Source organism: Cygnus olor, chromosome 6 (genome assembly GCF_009769625.2).
Source record: "Cygnus olor isolate bCygOlo1 chromosome 6, bCygOlo1.pri.v2, whole genome shotgun sequence".
Taxonomy (NCBI): domain Eukaryota; kingdom Metazoa; phylum Chordata; class Aves; order Anseriformes; family Anatidae; genus Cygnus; species Cygnus olor.
Genome location: NC_049174.1, coordinates 17,893,148 through 17,912,593, shown reverse-complemented (window position 1 = coordinate 17,912,593; position 19,446 = coordinate 17,893,148). Strand labels below are relative to the sequence as shown.

General features: G+C 37.6%; 1 protein-coding gene across 1 annotated transcript in view; it reads right to left on the bottom strand.

Moving 5' to 3' along the window:
- Positions 1–19,446, bottom strand: part of CHN1 (chimerin 1) — a 96,507-nt gene that overhangs the window by 49,918 nt on the left and 27,143 nt on the right. Inside the window, exons 4-5 of the mRNA XM_040562021.1 lie at positions 16,317–16,348; positions 15,072–15,185 (exon numbers count right to left, since the gene is read on the bottom strand). Coding sequence (XP_040417955.1) covers positions 15,072–15,185; positions 16,317–16,348 — 146 coding nt within the window. The remainder of the gene's footprint in view (positions 1–15,071; positions 15,186–16,316; positions 16,349–19,446) is intronic.

The window sequence follows — 19,446 nt, the reverse complement described above, 5'->3', positions numbered from 1 at the left end:
TTCACAGCTCGCTTCTGGGTCACTCCTTGGTCAGACAGCAGCAAGGGTGGCTGCTCAAGGCATCGGGCCACTTTGTGAGGTCAGATCAGCCAAATGCATATTAAAAGCTGAATTTGAAAGGATGAATTATTTTTATTTCACAATCAAAAGCTTCATAGGAGATGTTAAGGAATAAAATCAGCACTGGTGCTTTGCTGAAGTGATTTCTTTTCAATGGGGCACTGCCCAATAGCAGAAGGCATATTATTAGACCTTGCCTCAGGTGAAATACATGCATTCTCCCTGCAAATATGTGCAAAATCATTTGTCTTGGGATGTATATTTTTCCTCTATGTTTTTCGAAATGCCAAACCAAACCATCCCCCCTACCAATAACCTGACAGCGACTGTAATTTTGGGAGCTGCTATTTTTAAAGAAAACTTAAATGTGAAGCAACACACTCCTGGGGGGCTCTCAGGAATCCACATCCGGCTCACTAACAAAAGAGGACACAATGTGTAGAAACTGCAGGGGCATTTTTTTGGAAACGAATTGGTACTTGTATTCACATTTTTACACCACACAAATTAGAAGTTCACTGAATCAAACTGAAAAGCAAGAAATTACAAAACAACAGGAAAAAGAAGCATTTTTACCCGATGCTAATTTGATCACAAGTTGCAATCCAGAGTGAACACAAGTCATTGAGGAAGTAGAAAGGTAGTGTGCTAACCTGCAGCCTAAGTGGTAGGAACTCCTACCTACCCCTCCTGCTGTAAGTTAGGACAAGTAAGTGAGGGACTAGGCTATAGTAGATATACTAGAGTGGTATGGCAACATAATAGATACAGCAACATAAATACTTTACTGTACAAAGTGGCAAAAACTAGTCAACTTAGTATGCGGCAAACGAGTTTTCACCATGAGCCATATTTCTTGCATGTCCTCCACTGTCAGTAAAGTCAATATGAGCTAAGAGTGCTCAGTACCTCACAGTGCCAAAGTGAGCAACCTTCACTGCATCCTGCTAAAGTCAGTGGGAACAATGCACACGGAGAACATACAATGTTAAAATTCCACAAGAAAAACAGAGTGGCTCTGAAGGTGAAAAATAATATATCTAAATGATAATATGCAATAGAGTGATTTTTATTAGGAGATGCATCAGGTGAATTGCTGTTCTAATCAGTAACATATGCTCTGACAGTACTTACAGCAGTTTTATAGAAGCAAAAGGTCACTTATTATTCTTAGCTTTCTCTAAGAGAAAGTATTACACTAATCTTATCAAGGGAAGATAAGGCACAGAACAGCTCCTCAGGGCCTATCACTACACACGTTGTCTTGATTTCAATAACATCCTTCCAGAGTCTAAAACAAAGTTCTGAACAACAAGATGGCCAAATGCAGAGAACCACCAAAAGTTTTAAAGGATTTATCCTCTTCTCATCAGGGTCAGTAGGTGGTCCTACCCCAGCAGGTTTTACGTTGTACATCTATTCAGACTGCTGCCCGTAAAGCAGGACAGATATTACAAGGAATAGGATTCCCAAAAGAACATCATCTTTATCCCACACTCCCAACCCCACATTTCAACAAATATCTCATAGAAAACATCCCACAGTTTTAATTCTTTAACAGCACTCCATGCCTAAACTCATCTTGTAAACCTCAGACTGAATCTTCTTCCTACACGGATCTAGGGAGCTGAACATCAATTTCCTTCTGTACACATAGCCTTCTGAAGGCCACATTCCATGTTCTCAGTTTAAAATACATTAAGATAATTTAACAATTAGTGCTTAAAGAAAAGTATTTAAACAAACAAATTACTCTAGATCAGTGCCATAATCACTTGGAAAAGGTGCTGCAAGGGGTGAAAATTGAATGGTTTGCCTTTATCTGTTTTTCCATTTGTTCCAGATCGAACCGTTTTCTCTCTATTCATTCCTTGTTGGATATGTTCCGGGGAAATGTATTGTTCTTCAAATTGAGTGGTATTAGCAACAAGCAAGAAAAAAAACTCACACAAATCAATGCACCAACAATCTCTTACAAAGATTGTACCATCAATACCATGTCCAATAATCCTCCATTTTATTTCTTTCAAACTCATTTAAATTTCTGGCCGCACAATGATAATATTTTGATCAAATTACAATATAAATGCAAACATACACATCCATTTGCAAATAATCGATTCAAATTTAATCTTCAGTCCCTTCAGTCTTATTTAATATTATGGTTTAATTTTTTCCATTAGCAAGAATACTTCCTTATGTTTACCTTCTATAACGTTACTGCAGCCTAGCTAATTATACATCACCGTGGAAACTAAGTAGAGCCAAGATTTGATATTTCAACTTCCTGATAGTCTCTTCCTAAAGGCAAACATTAGTACCAGCTGTTTTTTGTTTAAGAAATAGAAAACGGGGCACAGATAATGTATGTTCTCTTTTGGTTTAAAAAGGGGAACATTAGATGTTTTTCCAAGAAAAAGAGATAGACCTCTGACACATCGAACAGTCTCATTGTGTCTATTGTCCATTTGTTTGCAAGCAGCAGGGCTACAGATAAAAGACTTTTCTTATTCCAAGTTGTCTGAAAAGCAATCACTCTGTCTAGTCCCCTTGGTTGCCAGTGGGGCAGAGTGGATAACAACGTGGGAAAACGGATTAAATGGTAGAGCAAATGTGGGTAGTAATAAAGGACTGAGGAGCTGAATTAGGTATCATAGCATGAGAAAGACGGGCTTCAGACTCTGCCACCTACTCTGTATGCAGCATTCATTGATCAAACAAAAGGAAGAAGTGAAGGACTGAGAGCCCATCCGCACTTTCTTACCATTTAAGAAGATGGATTTTACAGTCCAAATAAAGACTCATACAGTAGCTATTCACCTCTTCCTTCCTTCACAGGCTATTTTATGATCAGAAAAGTATCTAGCCACAACCTAAAGACAAAGGCATTATTTAAAATGCAAAGCTGCTGTGAGACCACAAAGTTAACACCCCACAGGGCTACTGATATCCTCATAAGCTGTGAGCATCTTCATACTTTGAGCTGGGAAATCTTAAGTTCTGTATATGTGCCTGAAGGTCACTTGGACTTCATCTTCCCTTGGAGAAAAAGTGTCTTAACACACTTTGAGGCCAGAAGGTAGAAATCTTGCTTAAAATTAGGTGTCAGAATTTCAGCTATAACTTCTGAAAACTCTCACCAAATACTTAAGACTAGAGTCTTGACACTCCATAAAAAGCTACAGAAATGTAAGCAATGTTGCAACCAGGAATGTCTCCTGATCTTGCTGTGTTCACGCAAAAGGAAACAAACGATCCCACAGATTCTCTCCTCTTTTGGCCATTTTCCGTGTCAAAGAAGTATAAGTATTGCACGCTGCCAAAACCTACACATTTAACCCAGAAGGTCTCTGACTCCTGAGAGAAGCTTACTTTTGGTTTTATTTATTAATGATTTCTTATTACTTGGCAATATTTCTGAGGATGGCCAGAGGACGGTGGGACTTGCCATCTTCCCAGGGTACCTGCCTGAGGAACGGCACTTGCTCTGAAACCTGAAAGTCAGCAGTAGCTTGCAAGAACACGAGATGTGTAAATGAAACCAAATACGTTAATTCTTAAAAGTAAAGGCGCATTTTATAAAAAGTGGACACAAAAAAAATCCCCATTGTCTGATAAAACTGGGAAAAGTGGCAGAGTACTGTGGCCAGAGAGAATTTTCCTGTGCCATTTGGAAGTGCAGTATTTACTGACTGACTTAAGTATGGCTTGATGAATATTAATTAGGTGTAAAGTTATCCCTAAAACCTCATCAGACCCATGGGCTGGGTGAACGTATGATAATTAAGTTTAACCTGGAAAAAAAATGTGGCATCCTTCAGAAAAAAAAAAATAAATCTCAGATTTGGAACTGAAACGTGGCAACCCCATGCCAAGGTAGACAAAACCTCCAACTCACTTGATCAGGTAAAAAAAATAAATCTGAGCTGGTGCTGCATCATTGACAATAGCCTCTCAGCAGCCTCTCTCAACTGAGACTGAAGGCTGTTTCACTTCATCATTTCCCAGACTTCCTCATCCAAAAGGGAAACAATATTGTGCAAGGAGGATGCTGCAAATAGCAGGCAGGGAGGACCAGAGCAATGGCACCTTTGTGTAGATGATGCGCAGTGTCAGGGACACCACAAGTGAGAGACAACTGCTGTAGGGCATCAGCTGCTGAGAACAATGAAGGCTGGAAAGATTATCAGCCCTTGGTACTGTAGTGGTGTGCTTTGTAAATAAATCTAAGAAAATTAAGAGAGAAAAAAAAATTGTCTCAATGTCTTATCTTTAACAGCTGATTTTAACCATCTCAAATTGTGAACAAAAGTCAGCTGATCAATAAATATGCAGTAAGACCACTTAACACTTTGGATCACACAATGTTTCTGATGAGTGATAGATCACTTGAAAATAACATCCGGTTTTGAAATGAAGCTCCTGTACGATACATTCTTAGTACTGTGCTTGCATGCCCTATTCCATTTAAACTCGTTAAGAAGTCCCTGGGATTGCTGTGATGATTGGATCAGAATCAATACCAATATTCTGGGTAATGTTTACTGCTTTCTCTACCTGATAAAACCTTGGAGCTTCCTGGGAAAAGAATCATTGTGGTTAATGATTAAGACACGTTTAAGCCTCTCTATATATACATACATGGGAAAGCAGTAAGAGCCTAATATTTTCTCTTTAAAAGAAAGTATTACTTTAGAAACCTGTTGACATGCGTGAAATAAACACCTTCTGGAAACGTTACTAGTGGGAATGTTAGTAACTTTCACAGCTTCACATTAAGCAGATAGTTTTGTTCCTTTAACAAAAATTTTGAAAAATGTTATCTATGAGTTAATTCTACAGCATGACTCCATGCTACTGAGATCTTTTGTATTCCTTTAAAGCAGAACTGGGTTTTAATTTTTCTAAGCTAAGCTATCAACTCTCACCAGCGTCTGCTCAGTAAATTCTAACTGTGCATGCAAATTTTACATATCCCAAGTATAACATTCTTACTGTAGGTTATACCCAATTTTTTTTTTTTTCTGGTAAATTTAGAAGTAGAACAACGTCGGGTCTGGAATGGAAATTTCACTATAATCATTACAACCAAGAGAGAACTGCCACAACATAATGCTCAAACACGATCATTTTGGTTTCATTTACAACACTTTTTCCAATGAGGCTTAAGTTACTTATGAGCCCCTTAATTCTTTTTGCTTGTACAGACGCTCTCATACTAAAAGTAACTTGCTTTTAATTGATCTTGATAAGACAGTATTAATATTTTTATTCAATATATTAAGAAAACTTGAGTACAAGACATCAAGTGAAAACCCAAAGAAATGTCGTTATCATTAAATAGCTTTTCAAGTGCAATTAACTTACCAATACTTATGCCATTCTGTTACCCTCCATTATCTGCTAGGATGAAAAAAAGACTACACTTTTCTGGAGAGGGGAGTGGAGAAACATCGCTTTGTTATTGTTCCTACATTGTTTTTGTCTCTAAATATAAACTTTATAGGATATTATTCAAGAACTCAAAGTTTATATTTAAAAAAAGGGGAGGGGGGGATTATTTTTAAGTTTCCTTTAGATTAAAAATAACTACAGGAAGATTTCTTTTCCAGAGAGATTTTGTCAAACCTGATTTGTCTTAAACCACTGTTGATCCCAACCTTCAAAGCAGGCTTACTCAACCTACTTAAAGCTATTACACTATTTGCTACTTACTTAAAACCTGTTTTCTCAGCGTGTTCTACCTCTGATCTTCTGGTAATCACTCACCTTTTTTTAACTACAGTGAGATTCACCAACTGCTTTCTAAACTGATTTTTCCTCAAAGCTACATTCCTTAACGATGAACAGGCATAAATATACAAAATGAAAAATTCACCAACATTTCTAAAAGGCAAAAAAGGTGAAGCTTTCTTATTGTCACGTGTAACAATGCAACCTATAAAACAATGTTTGTGTGTATGACAATACAAAAGATTCACCAACCTATCAAACTATTAACCGTACAGTCACTGAAACACAACTAAAAAAGCTGTAGGTGACTCACTGGCAGCAACAAGTACAATTACTCCTAGGCTCAAAATCTCCCCTGAAGCTCTTTTGACACCTACGGCAACATCTGATGGCTCACAAGGCAAAAATCCTTTGTGGAGAAGACTTGTGAAGACTGGATTGTACAGAAAATAAAAGGTGTTTAAGTCCTAAAATAGAATTTTTTCATCTACAGATTTCAGTGCCTGCTGCCTCCATTCTCCCACAAAGAAATGGAGTGGTTAAATGAATTGACCACAGTGACAGGTGGGTCACCAACATCACAGCGCAGCCTCCCTGGTTCCCACACGTGCAGTAAAGTGCTGTTAGACGTGCCCAACCCGCGGTGCACACGTACAACCACTGGTACAACCACTAGTACATCCAGGCAGCAAAGAGACTTTGGTCAGAGCCAGGAACCAGTTCTCTGATTTGTTAGGGCACGACAGTGCACAGAGAGAGTCAGCATATGGGGCACTGACTGCATATAATGACGTGTAACGTGGCATCTGCATGCAGTACGCTGCATATACTACAAAGAATTTAGGACATTACATGCTTGACAGTTGTTCAAAGGAGTATAAATTGTCCTGTATAGTAGCTGTTAAAAAATAAAATGCTTTATACTGGGAAATCTTTTCAAATAAAGTTTCATTTTAATATACCAGACTAAAATCTGTAAACTTTTTATGGGAATGCGTTCAATGTTGTGTTATTTTCAAAACAGCGTTGTGTTGCTAATGAATAAAAATTAACTGTTCTACATGGGCAACTCCCCTTAATGTCTCTTGACCATGACTACATAAATAAATGATAGAAGAATAGTTTAATTACTATATTGCAGCATTTCCCCATCTATAAGGATTTAGTTCTCTTAGGGTGATGCCTGATCTGCCATTAAAATGCTTTGTGAATTAACAGTGGGAGAGAACAGATGATAAAAACTCATTGTAAAATAATATTCCCACTAAAATTATGTATCATACCATGGATTTTTCATTTTAATAGGACTCAGTGAAACAGAATAACTTTAAAGATTCCATCCAGCTGCTACCCTACCTTTTTGAAAATGTACATAATACATACAAAAAAATACATGTGCACACACACACCTAGTTTGTGTGTTTAGGTATTGCCCGAAATAACAGAAATTTCTGGGCCACTAATAGATCAGACGAACAACTTTTCTATTTTTATATTCTGGTTTTCTAGAATATAATTTCATCCTTGGCACAAGTGCAGCCGTAAGTGGGGCAAAACTCAATTTATTACTGAAACTGTTAGACTCCATTTACTCAAGTTATAAATGAAAAAAAAAAAAGCTTGATGCTCTTCCTAGCACCTATGAAAACAGGACGAACTACACTAAACTCAGCAAAGTTACATCAAAGTATAAAAGAGGGAAAAGGAAGAGGAAAAGTGGGACAGATAATGTTTATTGCTGTCAGTTCTTTTGGTGTTTGAATAATTCATAAATGTTTTGATGAAAACAATTATGAGATTAAACAACAATATGAGGCTATTGTGTATTATTTTGAAAACCTATTTCTAAAGCATCCATAGTATCTACAGCTGGAGGACTTTTTATGTTTACTGATGAGGCACAGGAAAAAAGTTGTTTCTCAAAGCACAAAGGTTTATAAATATGTATATCAAAAGCATACAAAAGAAGAAGCCAACCAAAGGACTAACTTGAAGATAGGCTTCTATCACTTTCTAAGAGCAGTAGAGCAGAAAGGCACTCCAGTAGAACCTGTGGATGACAGAAAAGAAATGCATCCTTTTGAAAGGGAAGGAATGGGGGAAAGGAGGATCGAACAGCGTATGCTATGGACATATATACACGATTTGATTTTCAACTGACCGCATTATAATTTGACATTTTTGCTTCAAGTCTGATAGCACCTAGAAGCTTCAGCCTGGGCAGACCCTAAGAATAGCACAGTACAATACAGGTTCTTGCTCAGGAGCTTTGACTGAGGGTGGTCTCAGAGATGGGGCACAACTTTCCAGTTCTTTGTCTAGGCTATTTTTAAGAGATCCTAGGCTGATGTACTGAACAAACATGTGAGACAACACAGGAAAGAAAATACTCTTCCCAATGGAGAAGGAAGTAAAGCATGGAGAACAAAAAAGCTTTGAGCTACGTCATATGTGAAGCCAAGAAGTGAACCCAGATCTGAGCTCCATGACGGTGCCTCACCACAAACCCAAATACCTTCGCTGTACACCAGGTTACAATAGATCTTCGTGGCTCAGCAGAAGCTACAGTCAGAGGTGAAGGACATGGCATAAAATGAACATGAGTTACATGCAATGAATGCAGACAGCTCCTGGACAAGCTACCAAAAAGTTCACACCGCTACCAAAGCAGAGAATATTCCTCTGAGAAGTACTGAACTTATACGAGCAGGAGAAAGTCTGCAGCAAGCTGAATTGCCAAAGATAAATTAGACACTCTAGCCAAAAGAAAACAGAGCTGACAACAACAACAGATGGGAAGAGGAGGGAAGGAGAACAGGAACACAGCAAGAAGACGTGAACCATAAGGAAAAAAGCATTCTAGTCTGTGGGAAGGCCTAGGTAGCCAGTTAATTACTCATTAAGGTTAGTAGCTATTTATTATTATTCTAAATACTTAAGCGAAGACATCTCGGTAGTGCCCAGCTGCACTTACATAAGACAGACAGCACACAGGACAGCTTTGTTATATACTGGTAGCTGAACATTCCACTTTACTGACAAAGTAATAGAGTATATTATTCAGTACAAAATTTTATATAGAAAAATAAACTTCTTTTACATGGAATATCATTTAAATAGAGGTCCAATTGTTTTACTTCAGAGCATAAAAGCGAGCTCCAAAATTTATCAGCATGCTCCTTTCCCTGGGGCAAGCTCTAGCTCATACGATGTTTCCAGCCAAAAGGATGACAGCTTTAGTTTCAGTAGAATTTAAGCCTTCATAAAAGAAATATTTGGCTCTTCACAAGGAAGAAAAAAAAAGCCCAGCATATCAGCTGGCATACCTGCTATGTTAGCCTATTAAAATAGCTTTAAGCATAAACCATTTCCTCCATCTAAAAGAAGCTTTAGATACCTTAGTGGCCAATTTTTGAAACACTCACCTGAATTCTGTGCCTATGCAAGTGTAACGGCCTAAGCCTTCGGGAGAAAGAAGAGTTCTTCCCCGAGAGCTTCAGCCCACCACAGAGGAAGCACTCTTTCATCATTTCACACAGAATAAAGAAAAATGATCTGATTAAAATGGGCCAGGCTGAAACAAACATACCCCACAGATATGTTTGGTCAGGTTTTGGAGCAACTCTACTTAGCCCAGCTAAGCTTTAAGGTTGTCTGTGTGCACGTGTGTGTATATACACGCAGACACTTATGTGGACATAGTTTCCCATGTTTCTCAGCTGGGGACCAAGAAATTTTGTGTAAATATTCTAGAAAGGTTCCTAGAAACTGAATTCAGCCCTTGCTACTGCCAATCAATGCCTGGTGCAGAGCTGCAAATTGGGTAAAAAACATACAGAGATAGAAGGATCTGCAAAGTTTAGCATTGAAAAAGGTCTTTGTATTTTTTTTTTCCTACCAAGTGACATGATGTCAGAATACTGTTACTAAGGTAAAGTGAAGGGATGCAGTCAGCTACTGTTTTGCTGGGTTCCCTCTCTCAGACTACTTAGAGATCATCTCTGGATTCAGGATAAGGTATGACCAAATTTTGCTACGTTGATAATTAAAAAAAAAAAGTAATTCAGCTATTAGCAACGGAAGTTGTTTCAAACATTTCTCTTTCCCCAATTTCTCTCCTGTGTCCCAGCCTGTATAACTAGGCTTCCTAGCAGAATGCAGGCATGCAGTTTTGACCTCTGAAGTCAAGAAGCCTTTTGCAGATGTTGAATTTTAGATGGGTAAGTAATCCCAGGGCAATCAGTGCATATTCTGGAAGAGAACTACACACGTGTCACAAAAGAGCCCACTGAAAATGGACAGCATTCAGCTATCAAAGCGATTGTCCTCTGAAATTAAAAAGGTTCATTTGCAGCATTATACTCTAATAGCCTGCCAATTATGACTCCTTTTAAAATATTAGTGGCTAGTTTCTTAATGCAATTTCATAATTTAGGAAGAGAGGATATATGTATCAATTTCTTGCACAATACATGCAGTTGGTTGACTAAAATAAGGATTACTAATTTTTGACATTTATTTTGCCTTAAGAATTCTCTCTTGGTGCCACATAATCTTTAATGTGCCCTAGCCCCCAAACATTAAAAAAATAACCAAAAAAACCCATGACTCATAATCACGGCTAACATTATTACCTTTTTTTAATCCTGCTGCAGAACCTTATTTCAATTCATTCTCAGTATCACAACAATAGAATTTGCAGGAAGGGAAACCATGGTAACCAACTAAACGTGCTACAGCAGATATCTGCTCAAAAGAACACGCAGTACCATCACACTTCAACGCCTACCGCTAGTACAATCTCTACCCATTTCCTCTTTATCCTCATCCTAATTATTAAACAAGCTCTCAACCACAAAAGGCTACATTGCAAACCATGTCTTATTGTTACTGTCATTTGCTATACGTCTTAGCATCAAGCACTGTACTACTGTTTTGCCACATTTAAAAGAAGATCTAATACCTCCAGGAGTTAATTAGGAATTTTCAGTTTTCATCCATTTGGAACATCTAATTAACAATAAAATGTATTTTATATGTTTTATAGTCACAGAGATGTCCTGATATATATGGACACGTGTATATCTAAAATAATCTTATGACAGTCCTTTTTTTTTTTAAACCTCAGGGATGCAAAAAATTTTCATTAGCATTCTCTGATTAATTAAATAGTAAACATTGGTGATTTCTGTTGTGCCTTTTTTTTTTTAATAAACTGCAAAAAAAATGCATTCATGATTAAGTACATGCATTAAAAATAGGGTGCCAATCTGATGCTCTCATTTGTGTTTATGTTTCATTCTATTTCATCCGGTGTCTTAACTGATACAATCTCACTGGCCTTCTTAGGCTCTGCACATCAATTTTATCTGAAGGACAGCTTTGAATATTTAACCAAACTCACACATTAAAAAAAAAAAAAAATTAAACTATCATTTTCTTTTTCCATAACAACATACTTCTACCTCCATTACAAATTTTGAAAAATTTGTTTTCTGAAAACTTCTTTTGTTTTCTGAAAACCTCTTTTGTTTCAAATTTCGATTTAAAAGGTACTCTACCTTAAAATCATGAAGCAAACTAATTGCACAATAATGGTCAAAAGCGGACAAAAATAGCTCATCAGATGATCAAACTGCAGCTTCTTATGTAAAAGGCAAGCATATTTTATAGTAACTCACAGGCAACATAACTGAGAAGTTTTTTGGGGGTGAGAATCACTTGTTCTACCTTATTAAAGAAAAATAAATATTAAAAATCTGAATTTTGAACTCAGTAAACCATTCCACAGCATTGCACTAAGAACATCCGACTGACTTTGTTAAACCTGTGAAAGCTATTATTTGTCCTGTCCTACCTGAGATCATTTAATCTGTGCTAGGCTGTGTCTGTAGCTATTGCAGCTCAGGAACAAGTCCTTTAGATTTACTAAAGTTAGTTCTATAAAAGCATCAGAGCCTAATGCTCCGTAGTGGTCCAAAAAATCATTTGGAAAGGCTTAGAGAACAAAGAAAGAAAACTTCACAGTCCACTTCATCCTGAACAGGATGTGCAGTTCTGGTTCCCTCACCTCCAAAAGATCATCACAGAGTAAGGGAAAGGCACACAGAAAGATGAGAGAGATGATGAGAGGTATGGAACAGCCTCACTACAAAACTTGAACATATAGCCTAGGGCTCATTGACCTGTCAAGAGAAGAATAAGAGGGACATGACTGGCATGGAAAAAGTAAATGGGGATCAATTGTTCACTGTTTCTCATAATACAAAAACTAGCGAGCATCAAATGAAGTTATGAGATGGAATCCACAAAAAAAGGATGCTTTTCCCCATCAAACATAGTTAAGGCATAGGACTTATGCTACAGTTGCGGACAGCAAAATCTATGAGAGTTAATGCATTCAGAATGCTGCTATACCAAAAAAATAAAAATAAAAAATCTCCATCGAGATCCTGAAAGAATAGCAAATATCACAGTTCTGCTCAGAAGTCCCTGAACAGCAATCTTCAGAGACTGAGAGGGCACAGCACACCAGAGAACTACTACTATATATTCATCTTGTTTGCATACTTTTCTTTCAACATCTGCTGTTAAAAGGTATTAGAGAGTGGATACTGGACTGGACTATGTACTGTATCCAGCCCCGTGTATTCATAGTCAGAGAACTTGCTGATACAGTTACAAAGGTGTGTAACTGGGGATAAACTCTTTGCAAAGAATTAACCAGATCTCTTCTCAAATCTGCTCCGTTTATGATGACTTAAGGTATCCCTTAGGAGAAGCTAAAAAAGTGAAATGCAGAAGAGCTGCGATAGGAACGGAATGGCACCTCAGAGAGCTTCATGCACCAACTGCATTTGGATTCTGAGCTCTTTGGCTGTAGCTGAGCGCTGCAGCTTCATGTGATTGTTCAATCTGTTCCAGATTTCACAAAAACATGTTTTTATGTCTGTGAATTCTGTCTGCCTACAAAGGAGTTATGATTTGTGGTGTTAACAGTTTATTCGTTATCTTCTAGAAAGATTAAAGCTGTTTAACAAGTGGAAGTCTTCAGTGCAGAGCTAAGACAATCCAAGTACTTCTGGAAGATGCCCACGTTAAGTACAGTCTAGAAGGGAGCAAGCAATGAGGATAGAGACAAAACAAGAGAGAAAGTGGGTGTTTTTCCCCTAAAATATAGCCCTCTATTAGATGATCTTGTATAGTAATTTCAGAAGATAAACAACCACTTCACAAAGATGAGCTAAGATACATTAATCTCTATCAATTTGCAGCACAGAGAATGATGCACACAAAAATATGTTCAGATAGTCATAATAACGAGTCCTACCTCTATCTCTTGGTGTAGCTTGCTTTGTATCCAAGATTTTATTTGGTGTTTTTTCTAACTTCCAGTTAAACTACTTCAGTAACTTTACCCATATAGCAGATACCTGATGTTGAATTAGATTAGGTATGATGTGTTATAAAATGGTATGATGTGTTATAAAATAAGTAAATCAATCAAACAACAAACACCAAAATATTTTTGACAGAGTCAAAACCACACTCATTGGGAATATTGTTACATTCTGAGTATCTGATTCCAGGGAGAGGAAAAATGGAACCTCAGCAAAACTCTGCCTTCAGCCAGAGGGAATGCAGACTCATGCCATACTTCCCAGTAGAGAGAAAAAAGAAATCTCTCTACTGCAGTTCACGGAGATCTTCCACCTAAAGTATGAAAGCAAACAAAGACCCTCACTCATAGATGTTAAAGGCCAACAGCAAGACAACAGAGCATTACTTGCTGTGAAATGGAAAGCAGCATTCTAGAACACAACCCCTAATATATGTGTAATCAAGCTCAACTAATCATGCCTGTGCTCAAATGTAATGAAATGGCTACAGCGTGTTGCAGGTTCAGGTTGAGGTGTGTTGCCAAATGCTGAACTTCTTCAGAATAAAAGGAAATAACAACACCTTTGCTATCATTTCAAACTATTTCCCAAACTGATCACCAACAGCTATACGTTCTCTATTATATTGGCTATAGAAACAGGTTTTATGGCTTTCAGAAGGGTTTTCCAGTTTGAAAAAGATACCATCAAGCCTAGAAAAGACCCGTCTTTTGTCTTGCTGGACTGGAGGAGCATTTGTAAAACAAACTATGCTAGTGCATACTGCAAGATGCTCAGCAGCTTCACCAGTCACAGGCACAGGCCCTGTGCCTTCTGTATCATCAGCAGCAAACAGCAGGAGTTCTTTGTCTCCAAGATCAGTGTTAAGACAACTGTTTTCTTTTTAGTTGTGAATGAATATTGTAAGAGCAGAAGCACAGGTAGTATTAGACCCTAATAAGCAATACCAATTCATTCACATTGCAAATGCAAATCAGTATGAATGTTAATAATGTTTCTATTTGGAATCTTAAGACTACAGAAACAAGTATCTTGGTACAACATACATTTTCTTTTTTCTGAGAAAGAAAACTAACTTATGTTAACTTAGTATTCCAGGATATTTTTATTTTAATCATAATCTTATTTTACCTACGTAAAGCTTTCAGTAACTGTATTTTCTCTTTCAATGTTTTCCTGTACTACTTCAATTTAAAAGTGTGAAAAAAAAACATTTCCCATTTGACAGCTCAGACCAAAATAATCTCAATTACTTTAAAAGTAATTAAACTATTTAAAATTTACATATTTTAAATATGTAAATATTTATTATCTGATACTATCTGATCTACTTGCTAGAGTTTTGCAGAACGAGGAAACAGATCTGCAAATACTGCTAGTTAAGAGGGGTTCAGACAAAAAATCAACTGATTTATTGGCCACTCTGTAGAGGGACTAGAAAGAACTAATTGCTCTTCAGCAACAGCTAGCTAGCTAGTAAGTAACCCACAGAGCTGACCAGTCATGGGATCTCATAAGATTCCTTCTATTTCTCAACTGCATGCTCCCTCAGTGTCTACACATGGGGTCTCATCAGGAAGGTACATGGAAAAAAGCAAAATGAAGGACAACCAGCAAAAACACAACTGCTATTATCTTGGCAGTGCAAACAATAAGGAATGTTAGCACTTCAGAAATGGCTAAAGCACTTCAGAAAGCTAAAGATACCAAATCTGTAATAAGGGTAAAAAAAAGGTTCAAGTTCATTAAATGCTTACCATGATTTAAAAAAAAAAAGATATTTAAAAAAACATAAGGAAGTTTAAGCATTAAGGTCAACACAACAGTATAATCTTTTAAATATTTTATAAATTTTAAAATGAAATATTAATTACCAACCTTAATGCCAAAGTGTAGGTTCCAGGTTGCCGTTGGCTTTCACGAATGAGATAGCTTCCCTCTGCAACACTTAACAACTGGTCAGCTTCCTCCCTTGAGATCATGCCATGGAATCTGAGGAACAAAGGCATTTTGAAACACATGCCTTTTCACTTTTAAAACACCTTTTCCTCTTCTTGTAAAAAAAAGACCAACTATGGTATTTAAAAAAGAAACTAACATAAAATGATTGTTTTGCAGGAGCCTACACCTTAAATCAACCTCCCTTCTCCCCATATTTGAAGTCACTTTAAATGGTTTAGGAAGGCTTCTCTTCATCTATGAGACAAGTATATTGCTTTTACAATCTGCAACCATCTATTTCATATGTAGAAAGAAGTCCATTTTCTCCTCTTGGCTTCACATGCTTTGTGCCAGAGGCATGCAATCCAACACTTCTCAGCATTCAGGGATATTATGGCAACTCGCTAAAATGTTAGGGATTGCATATAATCTTAGCAATTACTGGTGTAAGAACCTAGCAATGCTACACATTTTTTACCAAAATATACACATCAGATCCGTTTTTTTTCCCCACACTAAATCTAACCATATTTGCTGCAGCATTCTGAAGACAAATACACATATAAATGTTACATATATATTACATTTGTGTTTCAAATCTTTTTTTTTTTCTGCACACACACATCTTTTGCAAAAGTCAATTGGAGGGTGGCGTAGAAAGAGACAACCCTCTAAAAGAACAGAAAAACATCGTTTTCTCACTTAAGGAATCACTCGATAATATTTATAGCCATCAGAAAATGCAGCTGCAATTTTAGGTAGACAAAAATGCTACAATAATAATCTGATGCTCACACAAGACACAGTGCAAGGAAATGGAGCAAAGTCCCTTGTTGCTAATGCGTAAGGAGCAGCCTGGCAGAAACAACCAGGCTGAGGTGCAAATGCAGTTCTGCATCGCAGGACTGACTTTTCATGGTTTGCCCACCAAAAAGCAACTCCTGACCTTGCCAAGGTCCCACACAGAGACAGCTGAGCAGCTACCGGAGCAAAGTACTGCAAAGCCACCTGCTGCGAGGGAAAGCTGCCTGTGAAAGGGAGAGCTGACATGTCAGGCCCATGTCCCTCTCTGCAAAACAGGCTGAAGAAACAACATGCCCACAGCAAACACTTTCAACCTTTTCTGTAAATATTATCAACCAACATGTGGAGATAAACCACGCTGAGATGTATGTTACTTACTCTCTTCCATAATATTTGGGTCTGTTCTCTACCTGGAAAAAAAAACAAATGGAAATTGTAATGTTTCACATTGACATAGAAAGCACACTGTAACACAGAATTAGAACTAGGAAGCGAAGTACAGATCAAAATCATTTTCCACCCTAGCATTTTCCATGTGAGTGGAACAGAAGGAGAGCTAAGGCGGAGCTTCGGGAGAACACTGCACTTCTGAATGGGTTAAAATGAGGTGAGAAAGAATGAACAGCTTGGGTTACTTGGGTAGTGAGCATTGCTTGTGCAAGCTGTCAAGAAATGAAATAAAAGATTCATTTCACATAAATGTACTGTATTAAGTGCATTTACACAGTGAAACATCTACAAAACTCTTAAATGTACAGGGTATCATCCATCATAAAGCTGTTGCTGTCTCTGCTGTGAGAAATTCAACCACTACCATATCCCATCAGAGTGAGGGCAAGAGGCAGACTAAAGGATCATTAGCAAGTGCCTAATTATGCACTACTTGACTCCACTGAAATGTGTGATCTGCAGTACCACCCAAAAGACCTCAACATCACATATGCGTATGTCATGCTATGTAACAGAAGACGGTCCATGCTCCAGAGATCTTACAGTGTCAGGTGTCAGAAGACAATTTGCCTGCTATGTATTTCAGATGAAGTAATTCATTTGCAAATGTCCAGGAAGATTTCTGACAATTGCGGAACTACAGAACTCCCACAAATCAGCACAATAATCTAAACCACCATATTATCCTTCTTTGCTAAATTTATAGGCTGAAAAATTGGGGGGAATAAAATTTGACAATTATACAACCTGAACTACAAGAGTCTAAAATGACCCAGCTATAATAAAATACAAAATACTTACAGTAAACTGCCACTTCAGTTCCCTTTTTCCATCTTTTCAAAAGATGCCTATTAAAATCAGCACTTCCCTCCAGTTATCTCAGTGGAGTATAAAGATTTCAGATGTCCAAAATGTCAAAAAATATAACCCGATCTACAGTCTAATGACAACTCTTCCACACTCCCAGCAAACAAAAGTTGTTTTGATGGTTCATCATTTTTGAAAAAACATTCAATCACTGGAAAGATTAATCATGTTCTAAAATATTTCCTTTTCCCACATGAAAACAAACGAGTTAACCAGTGTGAACTATTTTCAAAGGTCCTGAGGAGACTGGATCATTTCAAAAAAAGAAAAAAAAACTCTTACATATTTCCGTTAAAATCAGACTAGTTAATTAATAGCAAGAAAACAATATGAAAACAGAAAAAGTGAAAGTATTTTATTATTATTATGATATAAACTTGCAACAGTTCCTATCTTTGCACAGCTAACTTTACAACTCTCAAGAAAAGGCAACATTCTTTTTTAAAAACTGCCTGAGACTAGTGTTATGAATAAGATTTTGATGTCTGTCTGTTGTGATTTTATATTTATCTCAGCAATACAGTGAATTTATATGATAGAACTAGAAAATATACATAGGCAAAAGCATTACATTTCAGCAGTGGACCAGTAATGTGACAGGTCCCACTCAGAACACCTGCAAATCACACGACAAATAGTAATACTGCCCTCCGTGCAAACAACTTGAAAATGTGAATTGGCAGAAGACTGGGGCAAAGCAGCAGAGCAAAGCTCCAATGGGCTCCGAGGCGATTTTAGCTTGGTTTGCAGCTCATCTTGGTGGATGATGAGTTAAAGAGCAAAATAACCGCTTCTGTTAACGTCGAGTCTCTCCTGATCAGTTTTACAAACTGTTCAAAAATGTCTATATAAATGTTGATGTGCAACATGGTTAGTTTGTATAAACCCCAGTGCAACAGGAACCCATTTCAGACTGTGGCTAAACAGAATTCACTTAGTTTTATAGCCTGGTTTTCTGTATTTTATTTTTCCATAACTTTTTTACTTTTCATAATATTAGCTTTTTGTCACCTAGATTGAATGTATGCATTTAGATTCGAAGGCAACTCCATCTGAACTCAGCAGGGGCCTTCTCATTCACTCAGCACTAGCTGGGCTACACATTTAGTGCAGTCCATGTGACCTTACAAAAACAGAGATCCTGTAGGCCAAATTTATCATGTAAGACAGTAAACATTGTGCTTCAGCTTTCTACAACACTCCCTAGGAGTATCGTTACAACAGCTTTACTCATAGCAACTTAGGCATAAAAGAAAGCGCGCCATTTGCTCTTAGTTAACAATATGCAATGTTCCTGGTTTTTCATGTCTGTTTGGACTTCCTGCCACACCGTATATGTAAATTACAGCTGCAGGTACTCGCATATCTTCCAGTTACATGTGAGCACCGAAAGCCAAAAGAAGCCAGCGCCGAAGCTTTGTTAGCCCCTGACCCACACTGGGTCAGCCTCAAGCTCAGGACACAAAACCAAAACATCCAGCTAGACTGGAACTAAAACCCACCTAAGGAAGGAAATATGTTCTGAAATAAAAATCGAAGTAGCAAGAAAGCGGTCATTTTAATTAAAGCTGTTAGCTGAAAACATAGCCCAATGTCCTCTGCAGTTTGTCTGATTTGGCAGTGCTTTTGGACCAGAGTGTTGTCGAGCACGAGTAAAAGCAGCCTTAGCTACTTCATTTACTCTGTATGCAGCAAAGACCAGCTGAATGCTATGTCCTTGGACTTCTCAGAAATCTTTATTTATGGGAAAAAAAATCCTATTGCTGTTTGTTTAGCCTATGTTTGGCACAGTTTTAATATTGCTTCTTACTTAGAAGAAAAAAAAGCCCTTATTCATAGGGCCTCACAGAGTTATTGGAAGTTTCATCCACAAGTCGGATGGGAAGTAGCTGCACTAGTTGTGAGATATTGGCTTTCAATTTGCTTATTTGTATTGTACATGCACTGAGGCCACAGGAAAGTGTCAGACCTCTCTGTGATACCTGCAAGAAACACAAAGGTGAATGAAGTTATCCACCACTGCTTTGTTTCTGATTTTTTTCCCCACAAACTGAGGTGAAGCCAATAAAACCAAGTGAATAAACAGATAAGTGGGTCAGACTTGGCAAGCACCTTACAGTAACCATTCCTTTGGAAAAGAGTCTCCTTACCATGAAAGCTGGGATGTTGTTCTGGATGAATGTGACATAGA